The sequence below is a fragment of the Asparagus officinalis genome, chromosome 6 (genome assembly GCF_001876935.1).
Source record: "Asparagus officinalis chromosome 6, Aspof.V1, whole genome shotgun sequence".
Classification (NCBI taxonomy): domain Eukaryota; kingdom Viridiplantae; phylum Streptophyta; class Magnoliopsida; order Asparagales; family Asparagaceae; genus Asparagus; species Asparagus officinalis.
Genome location: NC_033799.1, coordinates 22,440,455 through 22,458,075, shown reverse-complemented (window position 1 = coordinate 22,458,075; position 17,621 = coordinate 22,440,455). Strand labels below are relative to the sequence as shown.

The 17,621-nt window shown below is 37.6% G+C and overlaps 1 protein-coding gene across 1 annotated transcript; it reads right to left on the bottom strand.

Annotated features, from left to right (window-relative positions):
* Nucleotides 14,056–16,206, bottom strand: LOC109846445 (subtilisin-like protease SBT1.2). The gene is given in 2 exon segments (XM_020415680.1): nucleotides 14,056–15,046; nucleotides 15,049–16,206. Coding segments are annotated over 2 exon segments (2,022 nt in total). The 5' UTR covers nucleotides 16,200–16,206; the 3' UTR covers nucleotides 14,056–14,175.

Here is a 17,621-nt window from a genome sequence, read left to right as displayed (position 1 = left end):
TCGCGTTGAATGGAGGATCGCCTCTCTCGGAGTTGTGCCCGTTATCGGGATCTTTTCCTTCGTCAAGTGGCATTCTTCTTGGCCTTTTTTAAGGCTTTTGTAGTGATGTCGTCGGCGTTGACGAAGTTGGTCGCCGTGATAGGCCTTTTGTGACCCGACATCGGTCGCTTTGGCGCGGGTGCATAACCTTAAACTTGGTGGACGAGTTTGGTCAAACCTAAGTCTTCCCCTTCAGAGAGGGGACTGTATGAACAGTGCAACCCCTAGGGGAGACAGTTCTTTGATGAGTCGGCCACAACTGGAGCTTTAGTCTCCGTAGAGACTTTGCGGATCTTACGCATAGCCTTGGGATTAAGGGATCCAGAGGAGAGGGCTTCCTAATACTTGGCTTGGTCGAACTCGATGATCAGAGTTTTAATTATTGTTCCAGCGAGCTTGATTTTAGATTGCGCCACCATTTCTTCATCGGTGAAAAAGCTAGTCCCCAGCAGAGTCACTTTCTTTTGTTTGTTGGAAAATTTATAATAAGAAGAAAATTGAAAGAATTGAATTTGATTTATTCCCTCTAACTGCTTAGAAAAAGAACGTTTATAACTTTCTCAATCTCGGTTATAATTTGAATTCCTGATTACAAAAGAGAAGAAGATCGATAGAGATCCTTCCCTTTGTTTAATTATGGGTTCTGCACAGTGACGATGGAGTGCCTCCCTCGAATGCTCGCATCGAGTTTGCTCTCCGTTGACGATCCGAACGTCTTGTTTCACTAGAACGTGGTTGATTCCTCCTGATTAATATCGAGGATAACTTGCGTGGCAAGTTAGAAATTAACTCTTGACGAGTTAATAACTCAGAGCGAGTTTGAGAAGAACTTGCAGAGCAACTTTTGAACTCTGATCGAGTTAAAGAACTCTGAACGAGTTTAGAAGAACTTACAAAGCAAGTTTTGAACTCTGATTAAGTTGAGAAGAACTCTTAGAAAGAGTTCACAAGCCAAGCCGAGTAATCTTAAAGGCTTCAATAAAAACCTTTCAAGATGATTCAATAGTTCCTCCAAGTTGCTGATCTCCAAAGCTCCCAAGAAGATCTGAAGAAGCCGATCTCTAGATCTCTAAAATGTCCAGCGATCCTCAGTTGAGTTTACCTATATTTATAGGAGGATTAAGGGGTGTAACTGCCCCCTTAATCTGCTCCTAAGTGGGACAGAAATCCCTTCGATTATAGAGAAAAATGGTTTCTGGAACCATTCAGCTCGAGCTTGAATGAGTCAAACATCGAAAATGGCGTTCTGGGCTCGAACTCTGCGTTTTAGACTTAAAATGCAGAGTTGGGCCTATTTTGGTGGCTGAGAATGCACAGGTCACGTTGCATTTGTTAGACCCTAGAGAGGGGTGATTAGGGTCTTATGCTAATCTAATCCGATTTTATGTCAATTAATATTAATTAATAAGTTATCCTAGCAAGTATGAAATGCAACAATATATATAAACTAGGATATGCAAAATGAACAATAAGATATATCCTATATGATAAAAATATATATGCAAGGATATGTAAACTAACACAAGGGGAAACAATATGAACTAGATAGTGGATGATATAAATAATGAGCTATGGACAATGGCGACAAGAAATATAAACATAAGATTAAGTGCGCCAAAGCAAACTCAAACACACGATATGATCACGGAGTTCGGACCTTCCGTCCTACGTCTCCGCTCTCCACTCCCGGGGAGAAATCCACTATCACAACAGGTTTGGAAGCCGAAACTTCTACACACCTCACACTCGGTTTTCTAGCTAACCGAAAACTTTACAATCGACACTCTTGCAAACACACTCTACACCCTCACAAGTGTTGGACCTAGCCGTGTCTCCCTCAAGTGCTCGGTTACAACCTCTTCCTAGGTTCTTCAACCGACGCCACTCCTTTTGGGACGATCCCCGACTCTCACCACACACTCCTCTCGGTGTACAAGTGTATTACAAAGTGATCTCACGATTAAGCACAATACAAAGAATGATTGTTCTCTAATATGGATGAGAACACAATAAAAGCTCACACTCAATTGTTACAACTCTCACCAACCCAAATATACTCTGTATGAAAATACAATAAGCTCAAGTGGGTGTGTGTATAAACAATGAGTAAATCAAAATCAAACTAAACTCAATACAAATACTAGCTTATGGAAATATAAATCAAACGTATAAATAGCTAGATATGAGTTTAGAGATTCTTCTCTGAATAACAAAATGGAGAGATGAAGATTGAAGCCCAAAACAAGCAGATGATCTCCTCCACTTGTGAAAACTTCTTCACAAACAAAACAGACACTAAAACACACTTAAACCCTTGTTTAAAACTTGTTTAAAACACTTCTTAAATGCTTGTTGAGAACTGAGATCAAAGGGGTATTAATAGCCTCCCAAAAACCTCAACCAAAACCCCAAACAAAAGACAAAAAACCCCACAGAATTGGAAATGAGATTCTGTACAATATAGTCATTGGGCTAAACGGCGGTCGACCGCGGCGGTCGACAAAAGCTCAAAAACTGGGCTCCAGAGAGTTCGACAGTCGACCGCGACGGTCGACCGCGAGAATTTTAGCTTTGACGGTTGACCATGGTGGTCGACCGCGAAAGTTTCTGCTGTTCACTTTGCAAAAGACTCAGGCGCGGTCGACCGTGGCCGTGAACTGACATATGAAAAATAAAGTTTGGAAACAGTTTTCTGATTTAAAAACCCTGTTTAAAAATATTAAATAAATTCAGAAAAATATAAAACTTTGGAGAATGATTATAGACATGATAATAAACATGCTACAATGACTGGTTTCCAAAAAGGACTACCCAAATGAAAAATATCATCATTTTACAAAATAGGCCAAAACATGAAAATGTAAACATGTGAATTTTGACATTTTGGCTAAAACCGTGTTTTGAAACTTTGCACAATGATTATGTAGACTTAAAGAAATATGTATATGATTATTGTTAAATCCAAAAACTAAGAATACAATATTTTTACAAATACAATAGAAAATGAAACATATGAGTATGTATATGAAAATATATTTGTTTCATATCTAAGTAGTTAAACCAAATCACAATAATAAATATGAAATATGTAATTTCATATTTATAAACCTGAAAACCCAAAACCATGCATGTATATATACATAGAAACCAAATACGTGTGTGTATATGATATTGAGCTTAAGGTACTTAACACACATAATATAAAACCTAAACTAGATTCCCCAAGCCGATCTTGATCTTCAATAAGCTTGACTTGGTACACTATGCGGATGAAGCTTGAACTTGATCTTTAACTTGAATTGTACGTTGCTTCACTCCACAATTCTGCCAACCTCCATTGGATATGATCGTTGAAGCTCTATTCCATCCATCCTCCAACACGTTGTTTGTCTACAATAAATAAAAATGCACAAACACTAGACAAACAACATTAGTGGTAAATTATTTGTTAAACATCATCAAAACAAGAAGGCTAACAGCGTTTTGACGTTGCAACGTAGGGAGGGCCTTTGCATTTTGATGTTGCAACGCAGGGAGGGCCTCTATGTTTTGATGTTGTAACACAGGGAGGGCCTTTGTGTTTTGATGTTGCAATGTAAGGAGGGCCTCTGCGTTTTGGTGTTGCAACGTAGGGAGGGCCTCTGCATTTTGATGTTGCAACGCAGATCCGACCTCTGCGTTTTAATGTTGTAATGCAGGTCCGACCCCTGTGTTTTGATGTTATAACGTAGGGAGGGCCTCTGTGTTTTGCTTCTAGGAATTTGGAACGCCGAGCTCTGCATTTTGAATCTGGGATGCAGAGGTGAGCTCTGTGTTTTGATTTGAAGAGACCGTCAATTTGTAGTCTCTTTTGCTCGAACGTTGCAAAGACCGTCATCTTGTAATCTTTGTCTTGGCTCTTTTGAAAATATGAGAGTTGTCAGATTGTAACTCCCGATGTTGATTATGAAGGCTGTTGATTAGAGCTTTCATCAGTTATTACGAAGGTCGTCAGTGTTGGCCTTCTTGTTTTGATGATGTTTAACAAACAATTTACAACTAATGTTGTTTGTCTAGTGTTTGTGTTTTCGTATTTATTCTAGGCAAACAACGAGTTGGAGGATAGATGGAATAGAGCTTCAACGATGATATCCAAAGGAGGTTGACGGAATATCGGTGAAGCCATACAATTCAAGTTAAAGATCAAGTTCAAGCTTCATCCGCAAGTGTACCAAGTAAAGCTTATTGAAGATCAAGATCGGCTTGGGTAATCTAGTTTAGATTTTATATTATGTGTGCTAGATACTCTAAGCTCAATATCATATACATACACAGTTATTGGTTTCTCCGTATATCTATATAGTTATATAGATATACATAAGTTTTGGTTTCTATGCATATATATAGTTATATATATACATACATAGTTTTTGAGTTTTCATGTTTATAAATATGAAATCATATATTTCATATTTACTATTGTGTTTTTGAAATCATTGCATAGAATATGTAATTTTGTGAAAATTCTGTATTCTTAGTTTTTGGACTTAACAATAATTATATACATATTTTATTAAGTCTATATAATCATTGTGCAAAGTTTCAAAACATGGTTTAGCCTAAATGTCAAAATTCACATGTTTACTTTTTCGTGTTTTGGACTATTTTTGTAAAATAATGATTTTTCACAAATGGGAAATGTAATTTGGAAAATTCTTTTTGTAACATGTTCATTTACATGTTTATATACATTTCCCAAAGTTTTATTATTTTTGGACTTCATTTGTTATTTTTAACAATTTTCCAAAGTCGCAAAAATCAGCCTTTAAAACCAGTTTTTTTTCTATAGTATCAGATTTCGGTCGACCGCACCGGTCGACCGCTCATATGTTTAGTCGATAGTGGGCAGCAGAGAGTTTGTCGGTCGACCGGTACGGTCGATCGAGAGCTCAAAATTTCCTTTGGTCGACCGCACCGGTCGACCGAATAAGTCTCTGTGCGTTTTCTCCGTTTGGAACCTGGATCGCGGTCGACCGCGAGAATTTCCGGTCGACCGCTAATGTGACCGTTGGTTCCCTAACGGCTATTTTCTGAGCTAATTTTTTATGGGACTTTTTGGACTTTTACTTAGGGGTTTTGGCTGAGATTTTGAATGGGTATAAATACCCTATTGCTGTTCTCTTTCAATATAGAAAAAGAAGTTTTTAAACAAGGGTTTTAAAAAGAGTTTAAGCTTGTTTAAGGGTTTGGTTTAAAGCAGTTTTAGCTTTCACAAGTGGAGGAGATTATCTTCTTGTTTGGGCCTCAAATCTCCATCTCTCCATCTTGATCTAGAGAAGTTTTCCTAAACTCAACTCTAGCTTTTATTTATAATTATTTGTTAATTATCATTTCTATTAAAGCTAGTTTTATATTGAGTTTAGATTTGATTTTATCTCATTGTTACACACACCCACTTGTGCTTATTGTATTTGCATAGATAGTATATTAGGGTTGTGAGAGTTTGTAACATTGAGTGTGAGCTTTCATTGTGTTCTCATCCATAGTTGAGAACAATCAATTATTGTATTGAGCCTAATTATGAGATTCACTTTGTAATATACTTGTACACCGAGAGGAGTGTGTGGTAAGAGTCGGGGATCATCCCAAGAGGAGTGGCGTCGGTTGACGAGCCTAGGGAGAGGTTGTAACCGAGCACTTGAGGGAGACACAGCTAGGTCCAACACTTGTGAGGGTGTAGAGTGTGATTGCAAGAGTGTCGATTGTAAAGTTTTCGGTTAGCTAGAAAACCGAGTGTGAGGCGTAAACGTTGTTCGGGTGAACGTAGAAAACCCGGTTGTGATAGTGGATTTCTCCCCCGGAGTGGGGAGCGGAGACGTAGGACGGAAGGTCCGAACTCCGTGATCATATTGCTTGTTTGAGTTTGGCTTAACTCTTATATTTGTTCATCTTTATAGCCTTTCTCTCATTGTTTATTTCATCCACTATTTCATTTGTTTATATCACCTTGTGTTAGTTTTATAGCCTTGCACATACATTACCTATATCTCTTTGTTAGGATATATCTTGTTGTTCATATTGCCTATCCTAGCTCATATAACTTGTTGTATTTCATACTTGCTAGGATAACTCATTAATTAATTTTTATTGGCATATAATCAGATTAGTTTAGCATAAGAACCTAATCACGCCCCCCCTTCTAGGGTCTAACAGTCAGATTATAACCTTCATCGATTTATGTGAAAGTCTTCAAATTAAAACCTTCTGGAAGCCGTTAAATTATAAGTTCCATCATTGGTGTTTGATGGGGATAAGCTATCTACAATAATTTTTAGACAACCTACATAGTGGAAATTTCATAGCATAAAACAAGTTAAAATTCACATTTTCATCCCCTATATTGAGAGAAAGCTTTCCATTCTTTGTTGAGTCCTTTTGTTTTGATGATGATTTACAAACAATTTCCATCTAATGTTGTTTATCTAGTTTTTGTGTTTTGTATTTATTCTAGACAAACAATATGTTGAAGGATTGATGGAATCAAGCATTCACGATCATATCCAATGGAGGTTGGCGGAATTGTAGAGTGAAGCCATGCAATTCAAGTTGAAGATCCAAGTTCAAGCTTCATCCGCAAGTGTACCAAGATAGAGCTTTCATATTTTTCATTGTGTCAAATACACATATTGTGCAAAACTTTGTATTTTAATGAATTACTATATTCATTGTTTATAGACTTCATAACAATAGTTTACATCTTTCTTAAAGTCTATTAAATCAGTTTATAAAGTTTCAAAACATTTCTTAAGTCAAAATGTCAAAACATGTATGTTTAGTTTCATGTTTTTGTAACATGTGTATTATCATGTTTACAATCATTTCCCAAAGTTTCATAATTTTCTGAATTTGTTTCCTATTTTTAAAGCTAGTTTGAAAATCAGATTTTTGTTTCAAAACAGGCTAATAACCTGTTATCAGTTGACTGGTCAGTCGACTGATGACATCAGTCGACTGATGTGTCGACTGAAGAAATCGTCTGGAATAATAAAAAGTTTCTGTTTTGTTTTGGTCGACTGACCAGTCGACTGATGATCCATCAGTTGACTGATAAATATCGTCAATCGACTGATGAGCTGGAAAATACCTCTAACGATCAGCTCATCAGTCGACTGATGAAAGATGTCAGTCGACTGATGCTGTAACGGCTAGTGTTTTTAACCTTTTCTAGTTTTGATTTTTTGGTCTTTTTGCCTTGTTTTCTCTTGGCTTTGGGGTTCCTATAAATACCCCCACATATCCTCAGTTCTAATTACACAAGAGAAAAATTTTAAAAAGAGTTTACAAGTTTTGTTTAAGGGTTTAAGTGTGTTTTAAGAGTTTTGTTTGTGAAGATAATTTTACAAGAGCAAGTGGAGATCATCTATTTGTGTTTGAGCAATCACTCTCCTCCCTCTCTCTTGTTATCTATATAGAAGTTTCCTTAAACTTAATTCTAGCTATTTATTGTTTTGATTCTAATTTCCATAAGCTAGATTTCAATATTGAGTTTAATTGTTTTATTGATACTCTTTGTTCACACATAACCTATTAAGCTTATTGTATTTGCATTCATAGTATAATTTGGGGTTGTGGGTTTGTGACATTGAGAGTGAGCTTATATTGAGTTCTCATCCATATTAGAAAATATTTTGTTGTATTTGAGCTTCATTGTGAGTTGCATATTGTATTACACTTGGACACCAAGAGAAGTGGTTAGTGAGAGACGGGATCGGTTCCAAGAGGAGTGAGGTCGGTAGTAAAGCCTAGTGAGAGGTGGAAATTCAGAACACTTGAGGAAGGTGACACGGGCTAGGTCAACACTTAGAGGGTGTGAAGTGTAATTGCAAGTGTGAGTTGTAAAGTTTTTGGTGAACTAGAAAACCGATTGTTGTATTGAGCCTAATTGTGAGGATTCACTTTGTATTATACTAGTACACCAAGAGGAGTATGTGGTGAGAGACGGAGTCATCCTAAGAGGAGTGGGGTAGATGGTAATGTCTAAAGAGATGTTGTAATGCCTAACACTTGAGAGAGACACGGGTTAGAGACCAACACTTGAGGTGGTAGTTAGTGTGTTTATATTATGAGTGTTGTAAAGTTTTCAGTGAGCTAGAAAACAGAGTGTGAGGTGTAAATTTTTTCGGGTGAGTGTTGAAAACCCGGTGTGATAGTGGATTTATCCCCGGGAGTGGGTAGCGAAGATGTAGGACGGAAGGTCCGAACTCCGTGATCATATTGTGTGTTTGCATTGTTTATTTACGCACTATCACTCTTGTTTAGTTTATTGTTTACTTTACCCTTGTGTTAGTTTATACATATCCTTGCTCATATCTTGTTGAATATCATTCTTGCTAGGATATATTATTAATAAGATTTAAATTAGCATAAATCAGATTAGATTAGCATAAACCCTATTCACCCCCCTCTAGGGTTCTTTCCTAGTTGCATTAGGGTACTTTCATTCTTCAAATCAATTATCGCACCAGCGGTAGCAAGGAAAGGTCTTCCTAATATAATGGGGATTTGAGAATCCTCAATTTCAATGATAACAAAATTGATCGGAATATAGAATTTACCAACCTGGATAGGTACATCCTCTAATATACTTACCGGACGTTTAACCGATTGATTAGCTAATTGGAGGGAGATAGTAGTGGGCTTCAAGTCTCCCATTTGCAACTTGTTGCATATAGACAATGGCATAAAACTGATACTAGTACCAAGATCACATAGAGCATGATTAATTGACACATCACCAATTGGGCAAGGAATAGAAAAGAAGCCAGGATCTTTAAGCTTAGGTGGTAACTTATTTTGAATGATGTCACTACACTCCTGGGTCAAGGCTGCGGTCTCATACTCCTCTAATCATCTCTTATTTGATAGAATATCCTTTAAGAATTTTGTATACGAGGACATTTGGGAGATGACCTCAACGAATGAGATGTTAATATGCAGTTTTTTTAAGATTTCTACGAATTTCCCAAACTATTTTCCAACCTAGCCTTAACCTGCCTTTGAGGAAAGGGTAGTGGAGGCTTGTAAGGTGTAGGTGCAACATATCTCTCGACCTTCTCCTTTCTCACTAACATGCTCTTTCTCACTTGTCACTAACTTCTGACTCTCATCAATCACATCCTTATGATCACCCCTCATCACTGGTCCCTCTAACTCTTTTCCGCTCCTAAGTGTGATGGCATTGACAGACCCCTTGGGGTTGGTTTCAGGTTGTCTAGGAAACATCCCCGAAGATCTAGAAGAAGAGCTAGATTGCTAAGCCACTTGAGTGATTTGATTCTCTACCACTTTGTTGTGGGTGGCTAAAGAATCAACCTTAGAGGCTAGGTTCTTAATGGCATCACTCATGATCATATTCTGATTTCTGGACTCTTCATTCTGTTATTCTGGGATGTCACAAAATTCTCCATCAAGGTCTCCAAGTTGGATTTATGGGGACTAGGGTAAGGGAGTCTAGGAGCCTGAAAACCTGAAGGTCGAAAATTAGATTGTGGCACCGGGTTTCGGGGTAGATTTTTATAGGATAAATTAGGATGATTTCTCTACCATGGGTTGTACATATTAGAAAATGGATCCCCTTTCTGATTAAAATTATTCACATAATTAACATGCTCAGATAATGGTGCATCGGGGGAAGGGGGGGTTTCCAATCTGACATTTCACAGCAGAATGTCCAATAATACCACATATTTCATAGTTAGTAGAGCTAGATGCTACTGAATTCATGCCCATCTTATCAAATTTCTGAAATAGAGCATCTACCTTAGAAGCAGTATGGTCTAATGCATCTACATTGTACCTCCCGTTCTTTTTGGGTAAAGAGTGATCGCCCAACCATTGAAAATAATTTTGTGCTATATCCTCTACGAGTTGTCTTGCGTTTTGTACACTTTTGTTCATCAATGCCCCACTAGCTGCATCATCCATGGTCATCCTAGTGTTGTATATAAGATCGTTATAGAAAGTATGACTATGAGCCAATCCTCCAACCCATGATGTGGACACATCCTTAGAGGGTCCTTGTACCTCTCCTAAGCATCATACAATGACTCTCCTTCTTTCTGAGTGAAGGTCCTTATCTGATTCCTCAACTGGATTGTTTTGCTCGGAGGGAAGTATTTAGCGAGGAACGCCTGTAAAAGTTGGTCCCATATAGTGATGGAGCCCGATGGAAGAGATTGCAGCCAAGCCCTTGCCTTGTCCCTTAGTGAGAAGGGAAACAACCTTAGCCTGATTGTGTCGTCCGATACTCCATTCATCTTTAGGGTGTCTTAATACTCCAGAAAGATTGATATATGGAGGTTTGGATCTTCGGTTGGAGTACCCCCAAACTGGTTTTGCTGAACCATGGAGAGGAGTGAAGGTTTAAGTTCGAAGTTGTTGGCATCAACATTGGCTTTACGATGCTAGACTGGGACCCATTGGTAGTTGGTGCTACAAACTCCTTCAAGGATCGGTCTTGATTGCCTTGGTCTTCGTGGTCTGCCATGGTGTTTTTGTTTTTCAAACTATCCTTAGTTTCTCGTACCCACTTTCTAATATCACGCAAGGTTCTTTTGATCTCGGGATCATACTCGATCGGTTCTACAAGTCGTAGGGATCAGGGCATGCAAGGCAGGCATGCAAGGGTGCCTACACAAGAAAGAAAAGGAATAAGTCAAACATAAAAATGAAATAGAAATGAAAGAAAAAGTCTAGTCTAGTCAAACAATGAAATAAGTTAATATTAACAATGTCGAAGTCCCCGACAACGGTGCCAAAAACTTGATCACCCAAATCCGCAAGTGCATGTATATCGTTATAGTGATATAAGGTCGTATCCTCAGGGACTTCGTTGTTCATTACTGATTTTTCATTGTTTTATGACTATCTAAACCAATCGTAATAAGAAGTTTGGTTTTAACGATAGAAAAATAATGAACACGCTAGCTAGTATCAACAGCGGATTCACTCAATTAAAAGAACCTAGGATCAAACTTCGGTTTCAACTCCTGTTTGAACTAACAAATTAATCAATCGTTATCGAACCACTCAATTCATTAGGAATGACTAACCATGATAACTATTAACCTCATTTGACAACTAAAAGTCATACCTAATTCAGCCTAGCAACCTATTCTCATGGTGCAAAACCAAATTAAACTTATTAAGTTCACGTTAGTCCCTTACGTTCCCGAGAATCATTAACCTACTTTCATGATCAATCAATTCTCGTTCAATTACTATTTTCCGGCATCAATTTAACCTTTCAGTACAAATTAACATCCTAAATGAGTCAAATCAGTGGGCATATTGAATTAACCCTAGGCAATTTGATACTAGTAATTGAATAATGCAAATTGAACGATTAACGATAACAACAGAATCAATTCATCGATTCACAATCGTAGTCAAACCTAATTCGATCCTAGAAAAAAACAATTACTCACACATAATTGGAATAGAAAACATGATAACAATGTATAAAATTATAATCGTAATCATGAAAACAAGATAGATTAGGAAAATAAACCGTAGCGTCGAAATTGAGATGTTGTACACAATTATCCGCAACCAGCAAATTACAAATCAAAAGAAATCAACTATATGACAATTTTCCCACTAATCCCACTACATCCTCTTGGAATCCTAACAGTAACAGAACATGATTGTTATTTTAGGGATGGAAAAAAGGATTGAGAAGAACTACCACATGAAAAATTATTTTTGGGGCTAAAATACATTAGCAAAAGTGCAAAAACTTGATCACATGAGCATTTTAATTTTGGGGTCTAAACATAATTTTTCCTTGAAATTTGTTATTTTCTTTTTTCATCACTGTAATAATTGATTTCTCAATCTATTGTATTTATTAACTTTTCATAAGAAGAAATCTCTAAAATCAGTTAAATTCAAGAAGTTTACAGTAAAATTGAGTCCATCGAATTTGTGGTTACAACATAATTGAGTCTATTGAATTATTGGTTAATCCATACAATACTAATCGCGATTAGTTCATTGTATTAATATATTTTTGAGTAGGGAATGTCGCCCTACTTTTTCTTAAAAAATATATTTAGTTGTGATAAATAGTTACAGATGTATTATTTATTAATCCGAATCAAAGCTGAGATTTGTTTTAAAAAATATATATAAAATACAACATTTATTGGAGATAATGTCAAAAAATATATATATAATACAACATTTTGAGTAGGGAATGTCTATTTGCATTTCTTAAGTAGTTGCTAAGAGGAAAGTAAATTGTATTAATATATTTTTGAGTAGGGAATGTCGCCCTACTTTTTCTTAAAAAAATATATTTAGTTGTGCTAAATAGTTACAGATGTATTATTTATTAATCCTAATCAAAGCTGAGATTTGTTTAAAAATATATATAAAATACAACATTTACTGGAGATAATGTCAAAAAAAAGAAAATTGGAGATAGAATAGAAAGCAGTATTATTCCTACGTTATTCTTCTATTACCATTTCTTAAGTAGTGACAAAAAATCTACTACTTTTTTAGATTTTATTTCTTTTTTTAGGATCAATTACATTCCGGTATCATGAGGAATGATATCAATACACGAGTGACTTTGGAATTTGCGTGTTCGCACGGACGACCCTAAGGTTACTATTTGTAATTACACGGGTGATCTTGAAGCCCAAATGACAAGCTAGTTCCGAGGTTGCCCATATAATTACAATTAGTAATCTCAGAATCACCCTGATAGATACATAGATTCCAAGATCACCCATTTAATTAATCAGACCTCATGGTACCTTAGTGTAATTAATCCCATTTTCTATTCTTCCAATCCCATGGCTTTAAAAATGGTTTCCCCCCTAAAAACCACCTTAAACACAGAGTAAGTATACATAAATCATCTTTCAATTTCAATTTCAATTTATATATAATCACCTTTAAAATAGGTTTTGTTGCAATCAACCACCTCCTAAATAAATTTTCACTAAAAATTCAAAAAAAAAACATAAAATATTCAATTTCAAAATATATGAGTTGCATCCTAACAAGACCTAAATACTTTGAATGTGATTTTTTAAGAATAATTTTAAAATTTCAGTAAAAATTTTGACCGGAGATTATTGATCGCAGTAAAAATTCATTTTAAAGAGGAATTATGTATGAATTAGAAATGAACGATGGTTCCCTTATTATTATCCTATTTTCTAAGTGGTCGCTACGAAAAAACCCCTTTAAAGAGCCCCTTCAATTAGACTCAAACTATTTTGTAATTAATTTCGATCAAGATTTTCCTCCAGCGGAGAAGAAGAAGAAGAAGAGCTTGAGAAAGCTCTCAATTCTGGTGAGAACAAATTTCCTTTACACCTTTTTGCCTTGGTTCGTTTTACAATTTTTTTTTATTTTTAAAATTCCTTAATTTAAGCTGTAAAATGTTCCCAATTCGACCGATTCAAATGGGTCTCTTCCAAAAAATCCTGAACGTGCTGGCGATTGTTAAGGGGGTGTTTGTTTCAATTCCTATAATTTTAAGATCTGGATTTCACCATGGAATTTGAAATCCATAGGCGTTTTGTTATGGGTTGGGATTTCTAAAATGTTATTTGTTTGATTTATATTTTGGGATTTGAAATACTATAATTTGTAATATTTTGTTTGTTTCAAGCTCGAATTGTAGCGTTACCGAATACCAAAAATTTGTAATATGATGAATATGCTATCTTAGTGAGGTTACTTTCCACAAAAAGATAAATTTAGGATTTGTTAAATCCTCTCCAATTAAGAGATAAGCACACCTATTTATAAGATTTGTTAAAATCCTCTCCAATTGAGAGGATTTGACAAATTCTAAAAATTGGGCACTTTTTGCACTTTTGGGATTCAATATTCTAAAAAGTTTCTTAAAACAAACATCATATATGAAATCCTAAAATATAAAAAAACTCACTTTATAATCCCAAAACTTATAATCCATACCAAATGCCAAAATTTTTAGTGAAACAAATACCCCTAAGAGGAAAGTAAAGATTCTATTAATATATGGGGAATTTATCATTACATTTATTATTATTTAGCATAGTACTACTGTGATATGTGCATATGATCCACAAATGACGCCAAATTTGGTCGGATTTAGGCGAATCTGACAGCGACAGGGCTTGTAACAACATGTTTGTTCGAAACCCACTCGAGTTTCCCCCTAGAAACTAGCCCTTTCCCTGGTGATCGCCTCATGACGAGGGTGACATTGAAGTCCTTGTCCTGCTGGACTCTAGAAAACGAAAGTTGGTACGTAGAAAGGTACATGCTGACCCCGGGCGGCTCCTGGACCCGTGCCTGGTAAACCTCGTTAGCATCCCCTACGTTCGTCGCTATTCGTTGCACGGTCTGGGTCCTTGAGTTTGAGCTGAGAGATACCGCGATGGAGGGGTAATTCAGTTGTGGCGGGCTAGTCTTTTTGTGTCGGGAGCATTGAACAAAATAGCCAACTGTCCAGTACACCTCAGTGTCGTTGTACCCTAGGCCACAGAGGTATGAGATGTAATCGTCGTGAGTTAGGTCGTAAATGAGACCAGGATCCATCGCCCCGGCTGGATTCACCTGGCCCGCTCCTGTGGCGTAGATACCGGCTGTCTCATTGTTCCACTCGTCCTTGATGGGGTTCCCGTCAAGATCTAGCTCCTTGGCTGAGGTTATGATGGCGGATTGGATCGCTGCTGGCGACCACTGCTTGTGTTTGTACTTGATTAAAGCGACGATTCCAGAAACGTGAGGAGCGGCCATGGAGGTGCCGCTGTCATAGTTGAAGTTTTTAAGGATGAACGGGTTAGGATTAGGTCCGACTCCAGATGGCCATGCTGCTAGAATGTTCACGCCTGGTGCAAGGACATCTGGTTTCAGGATGTCACCGTTCATCTCGCTTGGACCCCTAGAGGAGAAAGAAGCGACTGCTGGAGATGGTCTGAATCCATATTGTGCGTAGTTGAACTTGATTGCTGCTTTAGGCAAAACAAAGCATCAACATCCCCACTATATTTGTAAGGAAATACAATGGGTAAATATTCGGAGGAATTGTAAGATAGGGGTTGAAAGGCAGTTTCTCCTTGTACTTCCATTCCATTTTCGAGCTTTACAATTGCGCTTATTCTTCTGTCAGTTGAGCTCGCTCCTACTGTCAAAACCCACGGGGCACTAAGGGCCAATGTATTTTTTTCAGGGCCACTATTGCCTGCGGATGCACAATTGGAGATTCCCTTCTTGAATGCTGCTAGTGACCCTTTTGCGACTGGATCAAAATAGAATGTGTCATTATCTCTACCACCAAGTGACATGGAGATTATATCGACTCCATCCGTGATAGCCTGATCTATGGCTTTAAGTGTATCACCCCCCCAACAGCCATCCTCGAAGCACACTTTGTAGATAGCTAGGTGAGCTTTAGGTGCCATTCCAGCAGCCTTACCTTTGGCCGTCCCAAGAACGTTGGCATCATCCACGAAATTGCCTGCAGCCGTGCCTGCCACGTGGGTCCCATGCCCTGCTGTGTCTAATGGGGAAGGACTGGTTCCGTTTCGGAATGCTCTTGCACCGATGATCTTATTATTGCAACTGAGGTAATAACACTTACCCTTCCATTTAGTAGGTGGAGGAGGCATTAGATTGTCGCTAAAAGAAGGATGGTTCGGAAAAATTCCAGAGTCAATAATTCCGATTATGATGCCTTCGCCATACATGGTGCCATCCCATGCTCCTCCGAATGGCTTGCTCAACCCCAAGAACTCAGGGGTATAAGTGGTTTCAAGGTGATAGAGCTTGTCAGGGTGGGCATATAAAAAGCCTTCCTTACCTTCCATAGCCTTCACTTCTGTAGGAGTTAGCCTCGCAGCAAAACCGCTGATTGCGTGTCGATACGAGTACACCAAACGAGGTGCTCCCGAGTCTAGAGTGTTGTTAGGTAGAAAGGATTCGTACCACCTTTCAAGATCTATATCGCTGAGAAGCTCAGCTTCCTTGGTGTTTACTACATGAACGATGTAGGTTTGCGTCTGGCCAGGATTGCCTCCTTGATCATTGACCACTGGGAGAAGCTTGCCATGGCTTGAAAAATGAGTAAGATTTGATAGCAAGAAGAAGAGGAGAGCTAAGTAAAGGGCCATGGGAGTATCTCAGGTCCTGAGGATGTGGATGGCTTGAAGGATTGATTGCTGAGAGTTGATATAATGGTTGAGAGATGCCAATTACGAGGTAGGGTTCTGTTTTCTTGACACAAGACAGCAAAGGAAATTTCTTTTCTGATTAATAGACGGAATAAGACAAGAACGGTGTAAATCATGCAGCGCTTATGTTATTGCCATCAATAATGAGAAAAAGGAGACCTATTAAGTGTTTGTCAGCTCAAGGAATAAAGAATACTATGTTTTCCAAATTTGGCCTCATCTTAAGATTGTCTCTGAAGAATAAGAGGGTTTAGCACTATTTAATCACTGACAATTTTGCCAGATAGGATTTTATATTTCAACCACACTTCCTGATTACTGCTATTAGATAAGTTTTATATAATTGTTTTGCTAATAATTTATGCCGTGTTCTTAATACAACGCTTCAACTTCTTACACTTCTTTAAAAAAATTATTTTTTGACTGTTCATGAGACGATGAATACATGATAATCAACTCCTTTGATTTTGTGTCACACTTTAATCCACTGAGCTGGTGATTTCATGCGCAGATGTTTGATCTGCCATAGACTCGCTTGCAACCTGCATATTAATGGTTCCGTTAAGTGTACAACGTCCTCTTTGCTTGTGAAATATTAGAAAAATAAATTTGCGCGTATTCTCCTCTCCACGTTTCTTGATTTGTTTGATTCTGATGAGCCAAGAGAAATGGAGTGTTTCAAGAGTACTATGCAGGAAGCTGACACGAAAATTATTGGTTGCCAACTTTCTATTCATAAAGAAATGAGTATTATCTTCTATAGGTTTGCTTTCAGATGGCTTTGTACAATGAAATGCTTAATCACTTGGGCTTTTTGGGAGCATGATTAGTGGTTTCCCATGCGGGTTTTTTAGCCTCTATGCCAAACAAAGATGATGCTGTTGGATTTAAAGATCAGAAGATGAAATTGTTCTGTTCATTTTGGTTCATCTTTTAAAAGGTCAACAGATAAAATTTTCACTTTGTAGCGAGAAGGTGATGCTCTTATCAGTTTAAAAGAAAACATGTTGGAATTGTAGAAGTTGATCATCATTGTTTGTTGTAGATATGGTGCTCCTATATCAGTTGAGACTACATATCTTGAATTTATAGGACAAATTTCAGAAAACTACCATGGACTTTGGGAGGTGGGGTTTGCCAAATTACAAAACTACCACAGATTTTTAGAAAACTACCACTAGTAAAAAATAGGGCATTGGCGATGGGGTATTGGCGACGGATATCAAATCCATCGCCAATACCCCATCGCCAATGTTTGCATTGACTACGGGTGTTGACCGTCGCCCATGACCAAGGGCGACGAGAAAACATTGCTGACGGATGCGGGCCGTCGCCAATACTTATTAGCAACAGCCGACGCCC